The sequence below is a fragment of the Eulemur rufifrons genome, chromosome 8, assembly GCF_041146395.1.
Source record: "Eulemur rufifrons isolate Redbay chromosome 8, OSU_ERuf_1, whole genome shotgun sequence".
Lineage (NCBI taxonomy): Eukaryota > Metazoa > Chordata > Mammalia > Primates > Lemuridae > Eulemur > Eulemur rufifrons.
The window spans coordinates 111,745,351-111,766,778 of record NC_090990.1 but is presented as its reverse complement, the minus strand read 5'-3'; the positions used below and the strand labels follow the sequence as shown (position 1 = coordinate 111,766,778).

General features: G+C 35.8%; 2 protein-coding genes across 2 annotated transcripts in view; both read right to left on the bottom strand.

The window, feature by feature from the left end:
- The window catches only part of RSBN1 (round spermatid basic protein 1), a 52,133-nt gene extending 49,866 nt beyond the window's left edge, over positions 1 to 2,267 (bottom strand). The window contains exon 1 of the mRNA XM_069478954.1: positions 1,498 to 2,267. Coding sequence (XP_069335055.1) covers positions 1,498 to 2,203 — 706 coding nt within the window. The 5' untranslated portion in view covers positions 2,204 to 2,267. The remainder of the gene's footprint in view (positions 1 to 1,497) is intronic.
- Positions 2,268 to 4,775: 2,508 nt separating this feature from the next.
- Positions 4,776 to 21,428, bottom strand: part of PTPN22 (protein tyrosine phosphatase non-receptor type 22) — a 62,319-nt gene continuing 45,666 nt past the window's right edge. The window contains exons 15-22 of the mRNA XM_069478953.1: positions 19,288 to 19,371; positions 19,096 to 19,142; positions 17,620 to 17,647; positions 15,480 to 15,563; positions 14,749 to 14,864; positions 11,508 to 11,538; positions 7,887 to 7,964; positions 4,776 to 4,840 (exon numbers count right to left, since the gene is read on the bottom strand). Coding sequence (XP_069335054.1) covers positions 4,776 to 4,840; positions 7,887 to 7,964; positions 11,508 to 11,538; positions 14,749 to 14,864; positions 15,480 to 15,563; positions 17,620 to 17,647; positions 19,096 to 19,142; positions 19,288 to 19,371 — 533 coding nt within the window. The remainder of the gene's footprint in view (positions 4,841 to 7,886; positions 7,965 to 11,507; positions 11,539 to 14,748; positions 14,865 to 15,479; positions 15,564 to 17,619; positions 17,648 to 19,095; positions 19,143 to 19,287; positions 19,372 to 21,428) is intronic.

Here is a 21,428-nt window from a genome sequence, read left to right as displayed (position 1 = left end):
TAAAAATTTTGTACTTCGTACTAATTAACTATGACTTGATTAGACAAGTCCCTTCACTACTTTGGGCCTTCTTTTCCTCTTCTACAATACAAATTTAAACCAGATGATCACTAAGATTCCCTCTAGTTCTGTACAGTTGAAACACACACACAAAAGAAATGAGAAGGTGGGGAATAAAGGTAAAAATAAAAGAGATCAAGATCATTGCACGTTGGTGGTGGAAACTGGCACTCCTGTCAGCTTGCCACAAGTTCTATTCCTGAGGATAAGATTTGGATACCATCAAAAGAAGAAAAATTTAATTCTAGTCAATAAATACTAAGCAATTATTTGCAACTAACTACATTATTTGGCAATAACACCACAAAATTCACCTTGTAAGGAACAGGTTAAAATAAAAAGGAAACAGCACCACAAAAAACTGGCCCTAAGTTAAGGCCAAATATGTGGAAAGAATGCAAGACCCACAAAACTTTAGGTTGAAAGACTGGTTCGTTAGCATGTAATAACTGGCTCAGTACTAAGAAACCTGGAAGTATCTTAAAAGCTTCTTGAGAAGAAACCACTAACAAATTACATAAAATAATATACAAAGTACAAACATATAGCATAATCAAAAGCATACCCCTTTCTTCCACAAATAATATAAATAAATGTTACAGGTACTTGGAAATGGGAAAACACCAATTTTGGCCAACTGAATTTCTTTAGAACCCACACAATCAGTCCTGTATTTTCTAGGTTAAATATTCTTGAGGGTTATTGGATTAAATAGATTCACAAATAGTGCTAGACAGAATAAAATGCAACTGGAATTCCTGCCTCTATCATCTACTGTACACTTCCCACTTTTCAGAGGCACTGTTGGTCCTATTTCCTAGGATCAAAAGGGACAGAAAATCTTCCCCATCCCTATTCTAAGAATTAAAATAACTAATACGAAAATATAGGAATAATTCTTACTCTAGATGAAAAAGAACCAAGATAAACTGCGTTTGATATTTTACCTTACAGAAGCTAAGTCAACCGGTGAGTGGTGTAACCTCTGTAAGAATTCCCTCATTAAATTCCTGAACCATACCCATGAATATTCTGGAAGAGAAGGGAGCAAATACTAAAGCTTTCCGCCAGGGAAAACAGGGAGAAGGAATTTTAGACAAGCCTTTACTTTAGAAAGCAGTTTTTAATACCCCACCTACTAATCTAACGCCCAGAACCGCGCGGCGCGGAAAGCCTGCCGAATTTGAAAACAAACCTAGCAAGGCTCCCGGGGACTGGTAAGGGGGTTAGTAACTGACAGCTCGGTCTCGGAGCGAGAAACCTCAAGTAGGTCAAACAGTGTCAACGGTCTGAAATCCAGAGTCCACCCCAGTGGGCTTTGGAGAGTAAGGCAGCAGGAGGTAAGCAAGGGTTTGGCGTCTTTCAGCACTAAAGGTGTGGAATGTCGGAACTGAGAAAGACCTAGAGCCCAAGCCGGGGCAGTTCGCCTGCTCTCACCTCTCTTGGGGGCTTTGATCAGAGGCACCCCTCCAGCCCTCTCGCCGTTTTCCTGCTTGTCCTTGTGCTTGAGATCGCCCGGAACGCAGGAGCTGGGGTCACCATCGGAGCCACGGTGATGATGGTGCTTGTGCCGCTCCTTGTGGCCCTTATGCTTGGGCCCGGCCGCGCTCACCGTCAGGGGCGAGAAGGTGAAGAGGGCCGAGGTGCCTGGGGCCGGGAGCGGGGCAGCGACAGCGGGCCCGGAGGGTGCCAGCGAAGGTGGCGGAGGAGGCGGCAGGAGAAGAGGCTCAACAGGGCCTGAGACGGTTGTGGCTGCATTCGTTGGCTGCAGCGGCCCGGGATGTTGGCGGCTGCGACGCCGCCGGTGAGGGGGAGCGAGAGGGGGATCCTGGCTCGGCCGCCCCCGCTTCTCCTGAGACCCCCCACTGCTAGCTCGGCGCTGCCGCTTCACTCCCCGCGGCGAGACCCCAGCATGGGGTTTCTCCTTCCCTTCTTTGTCCGGCTCCTCCTGCGCCGCCACCGCCCGTACTACGCGCACCGCTCCGACCTGCGCAGCCATTTCACCCACAAACACACATTTAAATGGCCCGACCGCCCCCCCGTCCGCGCATCGCGCAAGCGCCACCCGCGCACGGCCCGCTGGGCATTGGAGTCTCTCCTGCGCCCTGCACTTGTCGGCCGTTCTTCGTCCTGAGCCCAACATGCCGGAAGCGGCGGTTCCCAGCGCTTCTCCGCAGGCCTCTCCGACCGAGCTTCTATTGTAAAGCACCCGGCCGCGCAAAGCCTCGTGGGAGCGGTAGTCCGCCGCGTCCCCGGCTCTGAGTGGAGGAGCGGAAAGGGAGCGTGCGCCGAGTCACGCTTCGGGCTGCGACGCAACCGCCACTGGGCGGTGACTGGCAGCCAACCGCCTTAACGGCCGAAACAATGTTTACGGCTTTCAGAGTCTGGCGGCGCGTTCCCATTATCATCTTCCTGTGCCCCTTCGTCATTTTACACGGAGTAGGTGGTCTCCATAGTGACTTTTAAATTTCATATTTCTCTCGTAACCTTTATGAGGTAAAAGAATCTCCAGCCTTTAACCTTTGACAAGCGATGAAAGGAAGGGCAAAAAGGAATTAATATGTACAATGAGGGCAATTTTGCTGTAAAATATAACAGGGCCGCAATTCAGAAAATTTTTGAAGCATTTCGATGGGAATTGCTATGGTTACAACCACAGGCGTAACAGGTCAGGTGCAAGAACTGCCTCACCTCGCCATCAAGCCACATCCCTTCTAGTGCCCGGAAAGGTAGAGTCCAGCATTTATTGTGAATATGTTCCTACATGGAAAACCATGTTTAAGATTTTTTTAATGAGATTTTTTTCAGATCATATGTGTAAGATTTTCTAAATTTGAAAAGCGTGTCTACCAGAGAACACTTCAAAAATTGTCACTGTTCACTAAGGGATGCTTGCTCCTCGGAAGTTCATTTAGAATTTTATCCTCACTTCTCACTTTAGCTTTTACCTAGGATTTTTTATCATCACCATTATTATTTTTTTTTCTTAGAGACGGGGTCTTACTGTGTTGCCCAGGCTGGCCTGGGGCTCCTGGACTGAAGGGATCCTCCTGCCCCAGGCTCTGGTGTAGCCGAGACTATATATAGGTGTGCGCCATGCACAGGACCTTACCTCGGATTCGTTTAATATATTTGGTCCTTGATAAAGATATTTGGAAATAATTGAGTCAGTGATATACTCAGCAGATAAAATCACTGTGATTTTCATGTGGGAGACCAGGGTAAGAAAAGAATTTAAAAAATTTTTTAAATAGAAAAAAATTACAGTGATTTGATACCACTAGTTCCTGGAGAAGTATTACCTAAACTAACACTACTGCAATAAAGTTAGTTTAAAAACAAAAAAGTTTATTGATCATCTGTTGGGTACATTGTACTACAATAGACAGGTTATGAATATTTCATTCTATTTGTCCTATCATTAGGCTTCCGAATGAAAAATATGGCAGAGCAAATGATGTTTAAGTAATATTACATGTGTCTAAAAGTTAGAAATAAAGTATTGGTTTTTTTCAATAAAAAGATGTTAAATCATTAAAGGAAGTTGGGTGAATTCTTTGTAATAATAATTACCCACTAACTTATTTCCTACATAAAATTAGATTTGAAATAGATTTTTTAAAGGCAGATCCATATTCACATAAAACTTTATTTTAAACTAGAATTATCTCTGATTGGTTGAATATAAATTTTTAAATGAAGGAAATGCTACCAAAAGATAGCTGCTGTATTTAGTTGATTATTTTTCTAGAATTGATAATTGAGTAACTTAGGTTAACACTTATCAGGAATGTAGTTGAACATCTTGTTAGTTGGATTAGATTTAAAAATGATTACTGCCATGATTTGCACATTTTATTCTCTTAAATATAATTTCTCCTTTTCTTACTGCTCTAGTTTCCCCCTACATTTGGCAAGATGTGCAAGTTATACTCCATTTAGTCAAAAATAGCTACCAGGGAATAGTCATTGTCACAAGCAGGAATTTTGTACTGCAACCACAAGATAAGATTTTTTTTTAAACTTTTTATAGTAAATTCTGACAATGTACAAATTTAATTGAGATCTAAATCTTACAAACCTTTGAAAGTTAAAAAAAATAGTGTTTCTCATACAGCATTCTTTTTTTTTTTGTTGTTGTTGTTGTTGTTGAGACAGAGTCTCACTTTGTTGCCCAGGCTAGAGTGAGTGCCGTGGCGTCAGCTTAGCTCACAGCAACCTCAGACTCCTCGGCTTAAGCGATCCTACTGCCTCAGCCTCCCAAGTAGCTGGGACTACAGGCATGCGCCACTATGCTCGGCTAATTTTTTTATATAGATTTTTAGTTGTCCATATAATGTCTTTCTATTTTTAGTAGAGACAGGGTCTCGCTCAGGCTGGTCTCGAACTCCTGACCTTGAGCGATCCACCCGCCTCGGCCTCCCAGAGTGCTAGGATTACAGGCGTGAGCCACCGCGCCCAGCCTCATACAGCATTCTTTACATAAGCTCAAGTGACAAACTTTTATTTGCAGTTTCCAACCCAATGTAAATAATATGAAAATACAAAACTGCTGACGAGTATTTGCATATTACTTTTCTTTCAAAAGCTATCAACACATTAGCATATCTTCATTATTGATATTATTAATATAGAATACTTATTTTAACTATCAGTATTCTAGTAGTTTTATTTGCAGATGCACTTGCAGCCTATATTATAAATCCAGAGTTGTATTAAATATTCCAAGTTGGTGGTGGGTTTCTTGGTCCTTTGGGTTTTGAAAAACGATTCGCAAAACCTGGAAACAAAAAGAAATTTGAATGAAAAAAGAAAGTTTTTATATAGAAATGAATACTTGGATTTTAGAGTGTATTTTAATATATGCAAATACATGGATTTTTTTAAAAGGTTAGCCAGCATCTTTGGTCAATTTAGTAATAAATTGTAAAGGCATTATAGTAATTTAAAGCTTAAATGATACATTTTAAGTTTGTAGAGCATTTAAAAATTTAATAATGGTAATAATAATAGGATGAAGAACCCTGGTTATGATAGCCTTTGATAATTCAATATATAATATCATTTATTTATGGTTTTCTTTACCTACCACCTATCCATCAAAAAAACAAAGCTGGGAAATTTCAATTTCACAAAAATAAGCACTATTACTTGCAAAATTATTATATTAAATTCAGTTATACTTCTACTTCAGCCCAGAAAGCCATCAATTTACTAAGAGATTATATTTGAAAAGCTTAGAAAAAATAATGAGCAATCCTGGAAAAAAAAGTAGTTAAAAGTAATCATTTTTATTTATCTTTCTTCCTCAAACTTGGACCTCGACACCCACCCCAAAGAAGGAGGTTGAGGAAATTTTTCACAATTAATGAAGGCTATTTCTGGATGCTGTCAAAAGATTTACAGATTGATGACACTGATGGGGTTTTTTTTTTGTTTGTTTTTATTTTTGTTGTAATCACTTAAGCCAGCAGTCTCCAACCTTTTTGGCACCAGGGACTGGTTTCATGGAAGACAATTTTTCCACGGATCCCGGGGTTGGAGTGGGTGGGGCTCTGCAGTCCAGTCCCTCACAGGCCACAGACCCATACTGGTCCATGGCCCCGGGGATTGGGAACTGCAGACTTAAGCAACATAAGACTTTTCTTTGATGGCAGTGTATTTTCACAGTATCTTACACTTAGCAACTTTAGGGGCTTAAATAAAAAAATGGAAGGTTTGAAATACAGAGGAAGACCAGAGAATGGGAAACTCAAAGATATTCCTAAACCTTTAACTTCATTCATCTTACAAAATATATTATCTACCTTAAAGAACTGATATAAGGATCAAATGAGATATTTGTTTTAAAAGTAACCAGTACAATGCCTGACACATAGTAACTACTCAAATGTTGCTTAAATCTGAACCTAAAAAACTACCAGAACTGAAGAGGATAGTAGGAAGGGGAAAAGAAGACTTTTTTAATAAAAACCGCTAAAATTAAATTTATTAATGGTGGCGGTAAAAAAAAAATTGAAGGAGGGGTGGTACAGCTTAGTTCATGTACATTTTACTTCTCTGAGTGGTGAGAAAGAAGATAGAAGGAATACTTCAGGTTAAATCGTCTCACATAATAGTCCAAATCATCCCATCAGTACAGGTAGCTTGATTATAACCCAAGTGGACTGGGAATAGAAGTAAGGACACATGTAGGTACTGAGTATCTAAAATTTTAGGAATACCTATATTGTCTCTTGTATTAGTCAATTCTCAATAGTTTAGAACAATTGTGAGCTACCTTTTTTTACATGTGGGCCAACTCGGGGAAAATAAACCTGAACCATAATTTTTTTTCATTCAGTGAATATGAATGAAAAAAAATTATTATGTGAATACTTTTTTGAATAATATGACCTTACAATTTATATTTTAAAAGGAGCCTTCTTATAAAAAGGAGCCAATGAAAAAAATGTGTTGCTTTTTAAGTAGATAAAATGTTCAGATCTAGGCATATTTGAGAGGAAGCAACATGGAGACAGCTCTCTAATACTTTATTGTAAAACTGGGTGGGCCTTGAATTACTCAAGTGGTATCACTGAGAGAAAAGAAGGAGGCAGAGAACATTTGTGTTCCAAGAAAACTATGAAAAAATAGTTTTTTACAGTTTATATAATATTCCATGTAAATGTTTTTAGCTAAATGATTTCATACAAATTATAATTTCTTTTTCTTAATTATAACATTGTAAACCTTACAGTTAATGAAAGCCAAAGAAAATTTTATGGCTAAAGGAACAGATCCAGAGATTCTAGTTAAACATTTTGTGAAGGTGGCATGGGGACCATAACCCAGGTGAGGCAGAGATTGCTACCTATCCACCAAAATCTTTCTTTGCTTCTTCCTCAGATAGAAATGTATCTAGGCAATCATATCTGTCTTCCCAGCAATATTACATTTCCCAGTGTGTCTTGCAATTTAGTTAGAGCACATATCTAAGTTCTCTTCAAGGGAATGTGAGCTGACAGTGATGTTGCCACTTCCAGCCAGTGCCTTAAGACCAGAAGACGAGGCTATACATCCTCTGTTTTTCTCTTCTCTTGCCACCTGCAATGAATGTGGCAGCAACCTAATTTTGACAATACAAATAGGCACAATACTATTAAGCAGCAATTCTCAAAAGTGTGGTCCAGGGACTAACTCCTAGGGGTCCCCCAGACCCTGTCAGAGAGTCTGTTTTTTGGTTAATAATAATTTTTAGTAGTAATATCCTACTACTAATTGCTGCACTTCATAAAAAAATTAGATTGTATGTGATACTGTTCTAAATAGTACCATGAATATATATCACATAGAATAATAGAATGCTTAAAATAATGTAGTCATTTTAAGTTTATAGCTTAGAGTTAGGAGCAGTTGGGTGAGCAATTCCTTTAAGCTGTCAGAATTGTACTTCATCTCCTACTGCTGAATGAGTTATATAAGATTAGACAGCAGCAGCTGCTATTCTTTTTATCACACTTGTATGTTTTTTATAACTTTGCTTTAGATACGAACCAGAATATCACAGCATCTCAATTTCTTCATTTGGCTAGTCATATTTATTTGCTACATGCCAACATAATAATTTGGTTACCTATGTTTATTTTTTGCATATGCTAGATAATTTAGTTCTATGTGTGATGTTAAAAGGTAGCTGAGGTTAAAATTAAAAAGATAAATTGCATGAAAAAGAATATAAGGACTGATACATACAACCATAATCATATTTACATTTGTATCTGTTATATTGTAAATGAATAATTTAGATAATTTTTCAAAACTCTGCTGTAAAATAACACACATACCAAAATTAAGAAAGGAGCTGGAGTTATTTGACTGAACAGATTCTGCATGCTTTCTTGGTGGGGAAGAATTACAGATACCTGGAATCAAAAGAAAAAATGTAAGGGAAAGACTAAAGACAAACTCAGATTACTGTTTGTGAGATTGTATAATTGTTGAGCTTAAACATTTCCTCCACAGTAATTAATACTCCCAAATAAATATATCACTGTCAAATAGTAACAAAATATAGGTGCTCATAAATGAGCTGACACTATAGTCTTCTCATTTGTATGTATGTGTGGTTGTTTTAAAGGTTTCTTTTCTTTGCAAACAGATTGTATAGTAAAGCCCAACACTAAAGAAAATTGCCAAAGGAATAAGATAGATCAAATATATATTATGAATCAGCTTTTTGGGGGATTCACATTTTGGCTTTGGACTTTATCTCACTTTGCCCTCTGATCATTCTTAGTACATTTTTAAATCATTTGTTCTCCACATTAATTTATCCATGGCAAGTTTGTGATTTTTCTTACATTCTCCTCTCCTCTTACAATCTCTCTTCATTCCACTTTCCAGCCTACTTTTTTTTTCGCATTATAGATGATGCTAATTTAGACCCATAATCTCCCAAAAGCATTGTCATACTGCTTTGTTTTACTACTTTAGTTATTTACAGGTAGCTACTTTGATATAGTCATGTATCAATTTCTGCCCAGTTTTGAAAACAATCCAGTGAAATTCCACATTTTTTACATGTACTATGTAGCAATGAAAAAAAAGATAATTCCAAATTTGTATAAACTTTCTAACAAACAGCATGTAAACAGGGAGAAATTAGTAAATATTCTTTTTGATGCTGTTTTCAGAATGCAGTATGAGAACTACGTACATATGTTTGCACATACACACCTAATACTAGGGTTCAAGAAACACCTTTCTCTTCCAGGAGGTACTTGAGTATGAATCACTAGACTACATAGTGAATTTCAATCAAATCCAATTAAAATACATATTTATTGAATACCCACTATGTGCCAAGCATTGAGCTGGGCACTGAAGACAGAAACGTGAATGTGAAGCAGGTGAAGGTAAGGAAGTTCAGGAGATACCACTAATCTCTGTACTGAGCTGAGAGTTGTATACATGCCTCAAAAAGAAAACAATTGTCCCAAAAGGAATTTTTTTTTTATAAGAGAGGCAAAGATTCTGTACATATATATCAAAAGGAGCTGCTATTTTGCATATTGGCTTGTCATAGATATTTTTATGCTGCCTGCCTAGCATTCATTCCCTCTTCTGATAACAGAACTTGAATTTTCCTTTAGGAAACCATCCCTGCCCAATTTTCAGTTCCCATACTTCCAGTGGAGCTGATTCTACCTCATTCCTGATTGGTCAGTGTCTACATGTAACAAGTGTTAAATATTAAATATGACATTATCCTGCCTAATCAGAACTTTAAATATACTGGCAATAATTGGTTCAGGGATTGGCAAGTGAACCAAGCCAAGATAATCAGGCCCAATCAACACTAGTCATCAGACTGTTGCTTGAGCAACCAGGAAAGAGCTGTTTTTTTCCATCCTAAGCCTCAATTCACAGGGTAAAAGCTTGCCTACAAGTGAGCTAACACAGAGTGAAACAAACCTGAGAGAGATGGAATGAGAGATTAGGTTCTGATTCCATCATCTGAACCCTTGGTTACAAGCCAATAAATTCTCCTTTTCTGCTTAAGTCAGCTTAAATTGGGTTTTCTGTCACTTGCAACTAAAGGATTTCTGAGCAATTCCAAAGTTTCCCACCAAAAGTTGGCACCAGGCATCAGAGTTGACAGCTTCCACTCTTATCACCCTATAATTCATTCTTCATACAGCAGCCAGAATGATCTCTTTTTAAAAAAAAAAAAATGGGGCATGTAACATCTCTGCCTAAAACCCTTTTATAGCTTCCCATTGCACTTAGAATAAACTCTAAACTATTTAACATGACCCGTAAGAATCTGACTTCTCCTCCCTCATCTTTCCAGCCTCACCTTACTCTTGTCTCCTCTTTACTTACTACCCTGCAGCTCTGATGGGTTCCTTTTGAGTTCCTACAACACACTCAATTCTCACACTGCAGAGATTTTTTTCCCACTCTCTGGAGTACTCTCCCCACACTTTGCCTGGCACACAGGACGTGCTAACCAAATATTGATTGCTTAATTGAATGAATGAAAGACACTAGGCTCAGATGCTAGCTTAAAATAACAGATGAAGAATCCTAATTTCATTAAAAGTAGGACCAGCTTTAACTATAGATCAGTAAGAGATTCAGGCTACAGGGAGAACAAAGGGAATTCTGGAGTTGTAAACCATCTCTAAAAGGCAGAGGACACAGGTGAACTACAGGCAGATAGATAAGTCTAAAGCTTCAGTTTCAATTTTGAGGGCCATATGTCCTTCTTCATTTAAGGAAAAAAGACCAGAGGATCAAGGTAACTGAAAAATAGAAATACAGCACAGCTTAGATCCAAAGAATGACCTGGAAGCATTTACTTAGAATAAGACTGTCTCTGAGAGCCCTACCATATCTTAAAACTATGCCAATCTAAATCTACCTGAAGTTTCTATTTCTTTGTTTGATATCTTCAGCCATAGTTGGAGCTAGAGAGCACAGTGTTTCATAAGCTAAACTGATCAAACCAATCTTTGGCTGGCTATTCAAATCACTCATTTCTTTGCTTTTTAGCTATTTTATTTCCTCCGTTTCCCACCATAATTTCCTTTTGAAATGTTTAAATTCTCTTGAATAAATTTAGGAGAAAGGGTATATTTTCCAACCGTACTTCAGCCATCATGAATGAGAAATCAGTTCATTTCAGAGATCAACTAAGATGGCAATGATAGCAAACTAGCTCAAGAATCTAGAGTTTATGGCTAGAGAGATAGAGTGAAAAGGAAAAAGTAAGATTCCACTATAAACCTTCTTACTTAGACTATACCTTAAATCAGATTTTCTCAATGTTCTTTGTCCCTCCCTATAGCACCAATATTCAAGTAACTATTTGGTCCTTTGTGATTGACCAAATGAATCAAAATTTTAAAAAGTGTAACACCATGTTTTATATATTTTATATCTGTAAATAAGGATTTCTAAGATAATTTCTCACAGTTTCAGGAGTCTATGGGCTTTATTTCATTATAATATAGCAAAAATAGTAAGCAACAGACTTATTGCTCTTAATACTTGGTAAAAATGGAAATGTGTCAATGCTTTGCTTATTTCATGAAGTCAACACATTTGTTTCACAATATGCTTTGCTGTGAATATTTTCAAAGAAAATACATCTGAGGTTAGACTGCTGGGAATTTTAAATAATACACATATATGGCAGCATCTTAGGATGGGTAGGAACATTGTATTAATTATTATTTCTGTCTGTTAAACAGAAAACTTTCCATCCCCCTAATCCCTGCCCAATATTAGCATTGTGCAGCCTAACACAATATACTAGGCTCAGGGGTGACTGTTCTGACCCATCGGATACCGGAGAGGCTCTGTTTAGGAAAAATGTTAATTTTTTACAGAGTGGATATATAAAGAAAAATTACATAATTGTGAAAGTAATATAAGAAACATATTACAAAGAAACTTACTCTTTTTCATGTTTTGCAAAATTTTCAAACTCTACAAACATGAAGAAAGGGAAAATGTTAGTTTTTTCCAGTGAAATCCAAAATACGTTAATCAAGTAGAAGCATAGACTTAAGTCCAAAGGGTTAATTTCTTTAAAAGTAGACATGAAAATGCAGTTATTTTTCCATCTTGCCATTTTTAATTCAGTGCAAAATCTCCACTTGATTTTATCTTGCTATTTTTACCACTCATATAAATATCACACCATATATTTAGAAATAATGCTATCAGAACATCAAGGGAGAAAAATGAAGTTCCTACTTCTTTCCTTTATTAGGACCATTTCAGAACCCACAATGGCTTCAGAATATAGCTGTGATACATAACCATTCGTATTCTTGCTGACTGTATTCTGTACTGAATTTACTAAGACCCACTTCCATACTGTTGGCCATGATACTTCCTTCTCCCTTCTCTCAGCAAACCCATGTCCTCTGCCTTCTTTATGGTGGTATCTCTAACTTACTTCTTCAAGTAACCTACACAAATTTCTTCTTTACTCCACACTTGCTCGGCATACTAGTTTTTAATCTGCTTCATGGTATTTTATTCTTCTTGATAATTTTCATGTTGTTTCTCAAAGAGGCATACTGTTCCAACAGATTATACTCTTTTCAAGGGCAGATAGATAGATGTCCTTGATGACATTTCTATTTTCCTAACACCTAACAGAAATGTACTGTTATATAAATAGATATTTAATACATTTTTAGGTTTTTAAAAAAATAATTTATTTACATTTTTTTTTTTTTTGAGACAGAGTCTCACTCTGTTGCCCAGGCTAGAGTGAGTGCCGTGGCGTCAGCCTAGCTCACAGCAACCTCAAACTCCTGGGCTCAAGCGATCCTCCTGTCTCAGCCTCCCGAGTAGCTGGGACTACAGGCATGCACCACCATGCCCGGCTAATTTTTTCTATGTATATATTTTTAGCTGTCCATATAATTTCTTTCTATTTTTAGTAGACACGGGGTCTCGCTCTTGCTCAGGCTGGTCTCAAACTCCTGAGCTCAAAAAATCCGCCTGCCTCAGTCTTCCAGAGTGCTGGGATTACAGGCGTGAGCCACTGCGCCCGGCCCCTACAATTTTTAAAACCCTAGCAAAAATATTCATATCCTTGTCTTCCTCTACCCAGTTTAGAACCCGTCCCCTGTAGTTAACCACTGTTAGTTTCTTATGTATCCTTCCTGAGTTACTTATGAATATATAAGTAAATATACATATAGATCATATTTTCCCATTTTAAGCAAAAGTTAATAAATTATATATAAATATATTGAGAGAGTCCTCATTGTTTTTTTAGCTGCATGATATTCTATTGTATGGCTATACCATGGTTTATGACTTATTTAGTCAGTTCCCCTAATGATAAACATTTGTGTTGTTTCTAGTCATATGCTCTTATAAATAACGCTGCAGTGAATACCTGGTATACATGTCATTTCATATGTGTACAAGTATATTTGTAGGATAAATTTCACTTCTAGTGAAATTGTTGCATCAAAGGATATATACATTTGTAATTTTGATATTGCTAAATTGCCCCCCATAGAAGTTGTACCATTTGACATTCCCACCAACAACATAGGAGTGTGTTTACTTCCCCATAGTCTCCCTAACAGAAAGCATACTCAAACTTTTGGAATTTGCCATCCTGGTAGATGAAAAACAATATGTCATTATGGTTTTAATTTGTATTTCTCTTATTATTAATAAGGTTGAACATATCAAATGTTTAAAAGGCAGACCACACTCATTTATTTTCTTTGAACTACATGATCATAAACTCTTTGAAATACGTGAACTCTGATCATATATTTTTGCCCATTTTTATTTTAAGGTTATTATTGTCTATGAATTTCTAAGAGCTCTTTGTATGTTAAAGAAATAACCTCTTTTCTATGATGTTAGTTGCAGATTTCCTTTCCAATTTGTTTTTTGTCTTTTGATTTTTTTTCTTTCTTTCTTTCTTTCTTTCTTTTTTTTTTTTTTTTTGAGACAGGGTCTCTCTCTGTCACCCAGGCTAGAGTGCAGTGTTATGATCATAGCTCACTGCAACCTCTACCTCCTGGGCTCAAGTGATCTCCTGCCTCAGCCCCATGAGTAGCTGGGTATTACAGCACACCACCACACCCGGCTAATTTTTCTATTTTTTTGTAGAGACAGGGGTCTCACTCTTGCTCAGGCTAGTCTCGAACTCCTGGCCTCAAGCAGTCTTCTTGCCTTTGCTTCTCAAAGTGCTGGGATTACTGGGGTGAGCCACGGCACCTAGCCTGTCTTTTGATTTTTAAGGTATTTTTTCTTTTTTCACCATGCAGAAATTTTTGCTTTTATTTAGTTGAATTTATATGTCTCTTTTCTTATGGCTTCTGAATTTTGAGTCATTGCTATAAAGGTCATTCATACTTCCAGGTTATAAAGGAATCTTTCCAAGTTTTTTTTTTAGTACTTCTACAGGTTAGGGCTGTTTGTTAGTTAGTTTGTTTGTTAACATTTCAATATTTTAGCCATTATAGCATTTATCCTGGTGTAGATGTGAGGTATAGACCCTGCTTTTTTCCCAGGTGGTTATCTATTTGATCCAGCAACAATTATCAAATCATCCGTCTTTTTCCACTGATTTGAAATACCACCTTCATTGTACACTAAATTCCTACATATATTTGGAAATATTTCCAGACTTTCCCTTTTACTCTGTTGGTATATGTTTCTTTTCATACACCAGTATCATACCATTTTAATTATTGAGGCTTTACAATATTTTAATATCTGGTAAGGCTGACCTCCTTCCATTGCTTTTATTTTTATGTATTGATTCATTTATTTATTTGCAGTTTTCTGGTTATTCTTTCTCCTCCCTTACCTCATATGAACTTTGGAATCAAGACTGTCTAGTTCCACGAATAAACAAGTTGATAGTTTTATTGGGCATCTTTCAAATTTATAAATTAACCTTAGGGAGAAATAAGTTCTTAACTAAGTTGTATTTTTTCTCCTTTGTGGTTTCCTTCCATTAAAAATTAATTGCTGTGAGATTAACAGTTTTAGTAAAGATATTTAATCTAATTTTTCTTCTTAATCCTGGGGAAGGGGAAACCTTCAGAAATGGAAAATCCCTGGCTTGTTTTCTAAAACTCCTATCTTCTTGTTTTATTTTGTTTTGTTTGCTGTTACCATGTGAATGAACCCAGCTATCTTCTTTACCTTACTCCTTGTGAAACTTTTTCCAGGAGTCTTCAATGTCTGTTTTGAAGATGTTGAATTTTCCATGGTGTCAGGACAACTAGTAGAATAAGTTGCTATAGATTTGGCCTGGATACCTTTTAAAAAAAAAAAAAAAGAGAAAAAGAATTTTGTGGAATAGCTTCTTAAGCCTCCAGGTTATATATAGATGTATATTCAGTAATGCTTGGCTTTTTTTTTCTTTCTCTCTTTGTTTTGAAGACAGGGTCTCACTCTGTTGCCCAGACTGGAGTGCAGTGGTGTAATCGTAGCTCCCTATCACCTGGAACTCCTGGGGTCAAGCTAATTTTTAAAAATTTTTTGTCGAGATGGGGTCTCACTATGTTGCCTAGATTGATCATGATCTCCTGGCCTCAGGTAATCCTCCCGCCTCAGCCTCCTAGAGTGCTGGGATTACAGACATGAGCCACCATGCCTGGTATTAGCTTGGCTTTTTTAGGCATTATTTTTTATTACATATTCTGGGCTTTTATTTTTAATTTTTTTAATTGCCTGTTATTTCTGGGGAACATTGTGAGCTTTTAAAATGTACTCTTTTATTTGATCATTCTTTGTACCTTTTCCATTTAGGTCCTACTTTACTGTTAATCTTTTAACCTTCTCATTTTTTTTTTTTCCACATTGCATGGATGGTGAGAATAACCTCCTCATTTTTGTAACATTTTTTTTGGAGAGAAAATACTGCTACTTACAATCTTCATCAGCAAGAAAGAAGGACTCTAGAGTTCTTTCTGGGAGTGGAGGTGGGGGAGAAGAAGAACGATCTTGATGTAGATCTGTGATTTTAAAAAAAGTATACAACAAAGCAAAGAAATCCATCAATTAAAACGTCATAAGTCATGATCCTTTTTGGCTTTCTATAATTTTTTCAATTAATCAATCTTAACCACCAAATAAAAAATTATCTGAACGGTGACTGGAGCCTCTAGAACTTTGTTCTCCTATCTCTTTAGCAAATGAGTGTATGATTCATCCAAAACTTATAGCTCACTTCAGAAGTGTTCTTCCAAAGACACTGAAACTGAATTTAGTCAAGCTTCTAGATCTAACTACCATTTTACATGAAATCCTGGGGATAGAGGAACATGTTAAATGAAACCATGAAGTTACAATTAGCCAAATCCAGAATGTTAAGCAGTCTTTAAGACAAATGATCCACTCTCTTCAACAAATAAATGGCATGAGAATATATAAAAAAGGAGAACTGTTACAGATTTTAAAAAGACAGATTTAAAAATACTTAAAGAAACATATAAACCAAATGCAATGTGTAGACATTGAATCTAGATTCAAATAAACCAACTGTTAAAAAACATTTTTGAGACAATTGGAGGAAATTGAACACAGTCTCAATATTAGATGCTATTAAGTAATTATTATTAATTTTATCCGTATGATAATGCTACTATGGTAGATTTAAAATGTATATTTGAAATTTTTCATAATAAAGAATCTTAATTAACAGAGCTATGTGCCCACAATGTAAACTTCTAAATATACACATGGTGATCTAAGGACATAAATGTCTCATACAGTGCTGAGTGTTATTATATATTATATTAAGGCCTTTTAAAAACAAAAATGCAGTTAAGTACTAAAGTCTCACCTATCATTGGTCATTGTGGTTTTGTAGGCCTTAGAATTTGTCTATAAATAAGTTTTCTTGTTTATTTCTTATATGCTGGGCAGTGTACAAAAGTACAGTGCTTATTTCTAGCACCTAATTCAATAACTGGCAGACAGTAAGCATTTAATAAATATTTGATAACTACTCTTAAGTAGTAATAGTTTATCATCTTCCAGTTTGGTGTTAGGAGATATTCTGAGAATTAAAGCTGTTGGTTAATGATATCCTGGCATATATCTTCCTAAAATACTATTTTATCTTAATACTCCCCTGATAATAACCCACAATACATAATACTTAGTGCATTAAATCTAAATTGCTAGGCAATATAAGCTTTAAGTAGTACTCTTATATATCCTGATGATTCTAACACTGTGTAAGGTACACAGAACTTACTTAGTAAATGCTCATTTAATGATTATCTAATAAAAATTATAATAGGTAATATTTAATGACGACTTATTATTTGACAAGCACTGTGCTAAAGGCTTCATATGCATTATCTCACATAATCCTCATAAAAATCTTCTAAGGGGTTTCATTCTCCTCCTTTTACAAATAAGAAAAATAGATAACTAGAGAAATTATGTAATTTAACCAAGGTTATGTATTTTGATAATTTTTAGACTGGGGATTTGAAATTAAAGCCTATCTGACCCCAAAGCCCATGTTTCTTAACCTCTAGGTTATATTACCTATTTATATGTTTGAATAATACAATATGAATAAATATGTTAAGGGCAACTACCACCTGTGATAATGTATGCAAAGTACCTAATAAATGCCCAATAAATGTTAGCTGTTGTTGTTATTCAATGTATGAAACAAACAAATCTCAGGAAAGTACTGAAGAAGCAATGGCAAATTAAAGAACTAAGTGGCCAGAGATGATTTTCTAGAATCTCACTGTTAACAATGATAAAACCTATATAATGGAAATGATGTGAAATTTTAAAAAAGTCTATCTGAAATAATTTTTAAATGGTTATATATTAAGGAGCAGAATTCTAAAATCTGTCTTCTCCTTGCCTTTCACAAAACAAAATTCCTAGTCTGGGAAAACTGAAAGTAAATCAATAAATAGTGGAAACTATTGTGAGAACCAAGGACCCTCCTGAGGTGAATTACTCTAAATTTAATTAGCCATTCTTAGAGTATAAATTTTTTAGGGCTGAATGTCATCTAAGGCCAAGAGAAATTTTTACCTGATTTGGAACTCCGGAATTTTACACTCTAAAAGAAAAAAGAAAAGGAAAGTGAAAGAATATACAAATTATACAAATTCAAAGCAGAAAATGGCACTTTTGAAATTATATTTCATATTCCTATACAAGTAGTTACAAAATGTAAACTGTTTTTCCTAATTCATAGTGTGCTGAATTACAAAAAGGCATCCTTAACTCTTACAGTGGTTTTTATATCCCATGGTAATTAGTCTTAAATTGTTCCCCTTCTGACTTATTTCTTTCCTATGTAAAACATTTCCCTGAAAATTTAATTAGAGATAAGTTGTTGAAATTGAAGTTATTTCATGACATTGGAAAAAGAGTGGTTGTTTTTTGCTCTCAGAGTTCTTAAGATAAAGACCATTAGGCTCATGCCTGTAATCCTAACACTTTGGGAGTCTGAGGCCAGAGGATTGCTTGAGCCCAGGAGTTCAAGACCAGCTGGGCAACATAACGAGACTCTTGTCTCTACAAGAAAAAAGGGGAAAAAATAGGCAGGTATGGTAGCCTGCGCCTGTCATCCTAGCTATTTGGGAGGCTGAGACAAGAGGATCGCTTGAGCCCAGGAGTTTGAGGTTGCTGTGAGCTATAATACCACTGTACTTTAGCCTGGGCAACAGAGCAAGACCCTATCTCAAAATAAATAAATAATGACCATTATATGTATGCATATTATTAACAATAATAATTACTAGTATGTTAAAATTGTAATTTAAAAGGTAGAGAGTATTTGCCTACCAGCATTGCAATTGTAGGAACTTTTAAATGTTTTTTTAACTGCTTTGCTGATACCTGAAATTTTAAGATAATTGGTTCATAGAACATATAGAAATGTATAACATTGTTTGAAATGTGTATTTTTCTTCCAGAAGCAGAAAACATTATTCCAAAAGATTTATCTTAAATAATATGCATATCTGCCGTTCAAAAAATTACTCTGTAATTTTATCACAGCTAACATGATAAAGCCTACCAAATATATGAAACATTTATTTTTGCCTTAACTATCCTTCAAGAATCAGCTCAAATGTTTTCTGTTTCACTAAATCTTCCTTGATCACTTCCAACCTGTGATCTCCCACACTTCTGAATCTCTTTATCCCTCATATGGCATTGATCATATTTGCCTTGGTATAATAAATACAGGCAAAAATAAAGACTTAGGTACACATCCTTTATCTCCACTACTAAAGTTTCTTATGGACAAGAATTGTGTCCTATACATCTTTTTTATCCCCCACATCCTCTAGCACATTGTTTTATGTTTAGTATTTGCTTAATATTTATTGAATGATAGGTGTTAAAAATGCAAAGAGTAGAACTTTACTCTGTTGAATCCAAACGAGTAGAGTCAGAAAAAAAGTTATTGACCTTGCTTGGTCTAAGTCTCACAGCCTCATCAAATATCTTTGGTTCAGGTGTTCCACTCCATTCTAGTGATGTTCCAATTTTTACCTTGACAGCCGAGGATGAGGATTTGAGAATGTTTGGTGAGAATTCTCCTGGAAGAAAGTGAATATGGTCTAATTCTTAGGAGTGGTATTCTTTTAGAAATCAAATGTTGCTCAGCAAATAGCACATAAAACATTGAAAGAACCTGAGAAGTAATCTAGTTAGTCCACACCTTATTACTTAAACTATACTCACCAGCTTCCTCTACCACAATAAATGATTCAGGTGTCCGTTCAGGAAGTGGAGGGGGAATTTCATCATCTATCCTTGGAGGAGTTGCTATCCAAAATGTCAGAAATATAACCACAGTTGTTAATTAGAACAATCCAAAGGAAATTCTTATATTCTAATCTAATATTAAATATAAATGTAACAAAATTTATATATATTTTTTCTTTTTTTTGAAACAGAGTCTCACTCTGTTGCCTGGGCTAGAGTCCCATGGCTTCAACCTAGCTCAGAGCAGCCTCAAACTCCTAGACTCAAGGGATCCTCCTGCCTCAGCCTCCCAGGGTGCTAGGATTACAGGTGTGAGCCACCATGCCTGGCCCAGAATTTATATTTAAATTTCATTAAAGCACCATTAAATTGGTATGGTATTTGTTCACTAGAGGAAAAGGCAAAATAAATTATCTTGTCTTAAGGTGCAGACTCAGGAGGTGGTTGCTTATTCTTCAATCTTAATTATTTGTTTTAACGCATTAACTGCCATGTGAGTTGTATTTAACTCACACTAGTTTTGAGCCCTGGACCTCATGAAGCATATGTAACTCACATATCTCTTCACCTTGGGAGCCACATGAAGTATGTTTCAAGTTGCATATAACTCACGCACAAAAAACAATAAAAAAATTACAAATTTTTCATTAAATTAGAAAGGATCATTTTGTTTTCAAAGTTTTTATTCTATTTTCATAATAAAACACTATGGCCCCAAGGAAAAAAATTTTTTCTAGTGTGACAATGTGTTAAAAGCCCAATAGTATTTTGATTGAGTAACTGAGTATTAGTTAACATAAAACAATATAAATTTAAGAAACTTGGGCTGTTTTCTACAGAATTCTTTCCTTTTGTTTCACATAGAATATACAATGAAGTATTATGATAAAGCACTTTTGACATGCCAAAGATTCAGTTATATAGTAGGTAAAATCATAAAGATTTTAGTATGTCTTCTTAATTTCACACAGAATCCAAGAATATGGGTGTTTTCCTTTTTATAATACAATGGTATGACACAGTTTTCTATATTTCTATAGAAACATGGAGAAGTTGTACAGAAAATTTTAAGAGTTATTTTAAGAAACTGCCACCAGAGGGCACACATGTCAATGTTGCTACCATCCCTGAAAATGATTTGTTTTTTGATGTTGATGCTCAGAGAAGTCTGAGGTATTCTTGGTATCTAGAAACAGAAAATACCTTTAAGTTGTAAAACAAGATTAAAATGCATAAAATAATCTAATTGAGAAGGAACTCCCTAGATCCAGATAAAATATTTTTGCAACAAAGCCACAAATGATGCATACATCTATTAGGAAACTCTGTACAATAAATAATGTTGTAGAACAAAAGTTTTCTCTACTGCCTCTCTAGGTAAAGTGTGCTTTATAAATTATTTGATGATATGAATAAGAGAGTTAAACTTGCTCGTTGCTTTCTCTCATCTTCTTCCATATCAAATTATTATAATCATCTATAACAGGATATTTACTTCTACTTTCAAACTACTCAGTAAAACAAAACAATATACATAATGTGAAAAAATATAGAATTATAAAATAGATACAATTGGAAAGTAAACCTGTATATAAGATAAAAATTTTACTCAAAATAACAAACATGTTCTCATCTAAATTATTATAAAAGGGCAGGAAATCAGGTCTTCCCCTTCTTAATCCTGCAGGAAGAAGATTCAGTTTTTAGCAATATGTTAAACTCATTATAGTCACATGATTGTGCAACAAAAACTGTGAGTGACCATGTGGTGCTATTGATCAAGTTTTTTCTGCTGTTCTTTTGGAAGCTGCTTCTATATGTTAAGGGTAAATCATGGGCCTTTGATATACGTTCCTAGAAGTGAGGATTGCCTTCTTTAGAAGCCTTCTTGCTAGCACGGATCCTGTACCAGATCTGACTGCCTCCACTGCTACCTGTTTCATGGAATATTACATGTTTGGTGTTGCTATTTTCAACTTAATACATCATTAAAACACTCCTGGGATTTACTTCTTTGAGGATGAGAAGGAAAAGAAAGAGAAAGAAGCAGAGGAGAAGGGGAGAGTAAGACGAAGCCAAATATAAAAACAAAGTGAAATCTAAAATTCTATATAAAC